General features: G+C 34.8%; 1 protein-coding gene across 1 annotated transcript; it reads right to left on the bottom strand.

The window, feature by feature from the left end:
* Positions 1–46: 46 nt before the first annotated feature.
* On the bottom strand, positions 47–3,548 carry LOC103728590 (vacuolar protein sorting-associated protein 13C-like). The gene is made up of 5 exons (XM_008826570.3): positions 3,407–3,548; positions 2,389–2,470; positions 2,171–2,240; positions 1,297–1,408; positions 47–1,187 (listed from the first exon to the last, which is right to left on the bottom strand). Exons 1-5 carry the CDS (start codon positions 3,524–3,526, stop codon positions 1,044–1,046), a joined length of 528 nt encoding a protein of 175 aa, XP_008824792.2. The 5' UTR covers positions 3,527–3,548; the 3' UTR covers positions 47–1,043.
* Between the last annotated feature and the right edge of the window lie 10 nt (positions 3,549–3,558).

Raw genomic sequence — 3,558 nt, 5'->3', positions numbered from 1 at the left:
CACTCATACACATAAAATAAAAATAATAAATAAAATATTTTGAAAAAAAGAAGAAAATAAACTTGCTCATGGTCTTCAGTGTTTAACTTCATGGCATAATTTCTATGGTGCCTAAGAATATGAGGTGGTAAATTATCCGTCTTTGGTCTCCCCTAGATTATAAATTCCATGAACTGTTTTGTTCCTACAAGCAATTTTGAAATAGGTGTTCAGTAAATTTTTGTTGAAGGTATTGCTTAATCCCATTAATAACTGATTTCCACTTACTAATTAGAATGAAACTGTATATAATTTATCTCACAAAACAACTTTAAATTTAATGCCACTAAACTAATATATCAATTTAAAATAATAATTCTATTTTATAATTTCTCTCTGTTAACTGAATAGACTGGCAAATACAACTGAAATTAAAGTGCTGTGAACAGTTTTTGAGAATGTAAAGGATCATCAGTATTTTAGGGAGTTACTTAAATCTAAATCTGGCCCATTACACAAGTTCAGCCCATTATAGTTGATAGCATTTGTGAATTTACTAAGCAGTCACCTTCGCCTGAAAGAGCTAAAAAGAACAACAAAAGGGGAAAAGGAATTGGGTTCATAAAGTACAAGATCAGGGAAGTGAAAGGTATTCCATTTTCCACTCCCTTAGTTACACACAGATTTAGAAGGGAAAACACCACATTAACAGTACAGTACCTACTTCAGCGCTTTCACACTCTGGCTGGGGCACCCATTATAGCTCTCTGTTTAGACAGTGATAGTTGTTACAAAGTGCAACCAAAACATTAAACGTTGAGGAGCACTTCTACGCTTAATTAAGAAATGCCTTTGTCAGCTTCTTCCTTGAGTAAAGGGGTTATTAATTCAAGACTAGAGAACATGCTCTGGTAGTTTCTCTCTGGGAATTATGGCTGTGCATATGTTACATAGGACTGTCTTAATTGCTACAATTAGTCAAACAAATTCTCATCAAATATCTGATGTAACAAATAAAGTTACATTTGTATAGAGACCCTTTAAAAATTCTGAGGCAATTATAGTCAATTTTCTATATAATAATTATAACAAACCTTAACAGGAGAAATATGAAAATGTTCAAAGAAACTAAGAATTGACATATCAGTCATTGACGACTCCATTAATTCTGTGTTCAGAGCATCAATATCTTGTTGAATTAACTTCGTCTGAAAAAAATTAAATCAAGAATTAAATACTTTTTCTCCACAACAAAAAACCAGCTTAAAAATGACTAATTTAACTTTTTTTCATGTTTAGCCTAAGAAATGTTATTACCCGCTTTCTCTCAGATTCAGGGTCAGTTGTTGGGGTAAACAGTGCAATAACAGCTCCAAGAAACCCCTGATCAACTTTCAAGGCCATTTCCTGAATGAGAACCATAAAATATCTGTGGGGGGAAAATAATATTAAAAACAGGTTTCAGGTCTGGAAAGATAGTTCAGAAGTTGAGAGCACCTGCTGCTCTTGCAGAGGACAAGTTCAGTTCCTAGCACTCACACCAGGCAAATCACAATCACCTGTAACTTCGGCTCCAAGGGCACCAACACCCTCTCCTAGCCTCCACAGACACACACAGACATATACATAATTTAAAAATAAAAATAAAATTCTTTAAAAAGATTTCAACCAAACCTGTTAATTTTCAAAGTTAAAGTTGATTTTACCCCAAAGCAACAGTAAGTTCGTATTTCTTCTTAACATTATGCTAATAAGATCAAAGTCTACTGAGTTTGTCATTACAAGGAAAACTGCAACTGAAGTAACATTGCTGCCTTAGCACTCAGCACTAACAGTCCCAAATGCTCATATTATATGTCACAGTGAAGATGATAAATTAGATCAGCCTATGTCATCTGCTTTGTAAAGTTCAAGGCAGCTGATTTAAAGAACACAGCTCACAGATATATTTCACTACTTTATATTCTAATTGGAATAACTGAAGTGGTTAAGGGAATTCTGCATTTTACAATATGTACAGACTATTTTTTTAAAAATGTGTAGTATAAAAAATTGCTAACCACAAACTAGATCAATATATTCAGTTGGAAAATAACTTTTGTATAGAAACCACATTCAATAAAAAACTTTATATTCAAAATAGATCCTCATTTTAAACTCCTTCAGATAAAGAGTGGAAAACTTCACTTACTTGAACTGTAAGACTTTACTGTATTCATTAAATCTTGTGATCACACTCACATCAATGAAAGGTTTGGGTTCTAAAAGGAAAACAACAAAGGAAAAAAGTCAATCTCATACTAGATCAAACTAATAACTTTCATAAATAAAATGTCTATATGTCTTTGTCTTCCCTCTCCCTCTCCTTCTCCTTCCTTCCTTCCCTCCCTCCCTCCCTTTCTTTTTTACCTGAATCCAAGGCAATAGATTTTGGAGGAGCCACTGGATGAAATACAACAGGGAACATTGTGCCTGGTAACTGATTATCAACCTAGAAGAAAAGCATACATTAAGCAAGTAAATCAGATGTAAGCTTCTAGCTTCAGGGAGGATCAGCAAGAGCCACCATGAGGCATCCACATGTACGGGGACAGGGTGTGGGGGTGGTGGGTGCATTAGCAGTTTCACTACGTGAAAATATCCTCATGCCCCAGCAAGGCCACATCTTCATTAAAAGAAATGAATACCTTCATAAATGCACTGACCCTGTGAAACATCAAAACAGATGTTTGTACTTAGGAATCTTGTGAGATTCAGACTCCAGGAGTTTAACAAAATATAAGTAGAATATCAAATTAGAGAGTGAATATTAAATTAGAAAAAGTAGTATAAGAAAAAAAATACCCTAAATAACACTTGATAGAGATGGAGGAAGAGAAAGGAAGTGGGAGATGGAGGGCATGGAAAGGAGGAGGACTAGCAACCAAGCACGCCAAACAAGCTCCAATAAAGCTCTACTCTCTCATAAAGAATGACACACGAAACTCTTAATTGGGGATCTCACAACAAACTGGAAGAACATTTAAAAACAACATCTCAGGTTAAGAAAACACCCATGGCAGGTTGTCAGATTAACAGTCTCAATAGTTACAAGATCCTTTCATGGTTTTAATAGTCACCAGGTCTCCTAATAATCTTAACAGTCACCAGGTCTTTTGGACTTAGACTGTGAGATGTTGAATCCATAGGATGTGTGGGAGAAGGGGACGAATATATAAACAAAAATTTATGTTTTTAATTTTACTGGTTGAACCTACCTCCTTATGCTATAACACTCTACTCAAGCTACACTCTCAGCACCACCAAACATAGCAATTTAACATAAACCACAATGTTGTTTTAGAAAGTAATAAATTAAAAGAAATTTCATTTCCAAGTTTCTCTAAGTGATCATAAGTATCTACTTAGTTGAGGATAGCAATGTTACCTGAAGCCAGTATAATCTGGCCCTTAAACTTCTCTGATGAGGGGACTGCTTAAATTCAATCTGAATTCCTGATAAAAAGTCTCGTTTAATAGGGCACCGAATAGGAAGACGCATTTCCATTGGAACTTTACCAAAGCTGACCTGGAAAAAAA

Source organism: Nannospalax galili, unplaced genomic scaffold (assembly GCF_000622305.1).
Source record: "Nannospalax galili isolate Female #2095 unplaced genomic scaffold, S.galili_v1.0 C49904724, whole genome shotgun sequence".
In the NCBI taxonomy this organism is placed as follows: domain Eukaryota; kingdom Metazoa; phylum Chordata; class Mammalia; order Rodentia; family Spalacidae; genus Nannospalax; species Nannospalax galili.
The sequence above is the reverse complement of the archived record's forward strand: the minus strand, read 5'-3'. Positions and strand labels throughout refer to the sequence as shown.

What these genes read in the sequence shown, in the direction of transcription:
- LOC103728590 (XM_008826570.3), bottom strand. Translation starts at nt 3,526, where the DNA reads ATGGAAATGCGTCTTCCTATTCGGTGCCCTATTAAACGAGACTTTTTA. An exon ending in ATCTATTGCCTTGGATTCAG is followed by an intron (nt 2,241 to 2,388) that starts GTAAAAAAGAAA and finishes TTTTCCTTTTAG; the next exon opens with AACCCAAACCTTTCATTGAT. An exon ending in AGTAAAGTCTTACAGTTCAA is followed by an intron (nt 1,409 to 2,170) that starts GTAAGTGAAGTT and finishes TTCCCCCCACAG; the next exon opens with ATATTTTATGGTTCTCATTC.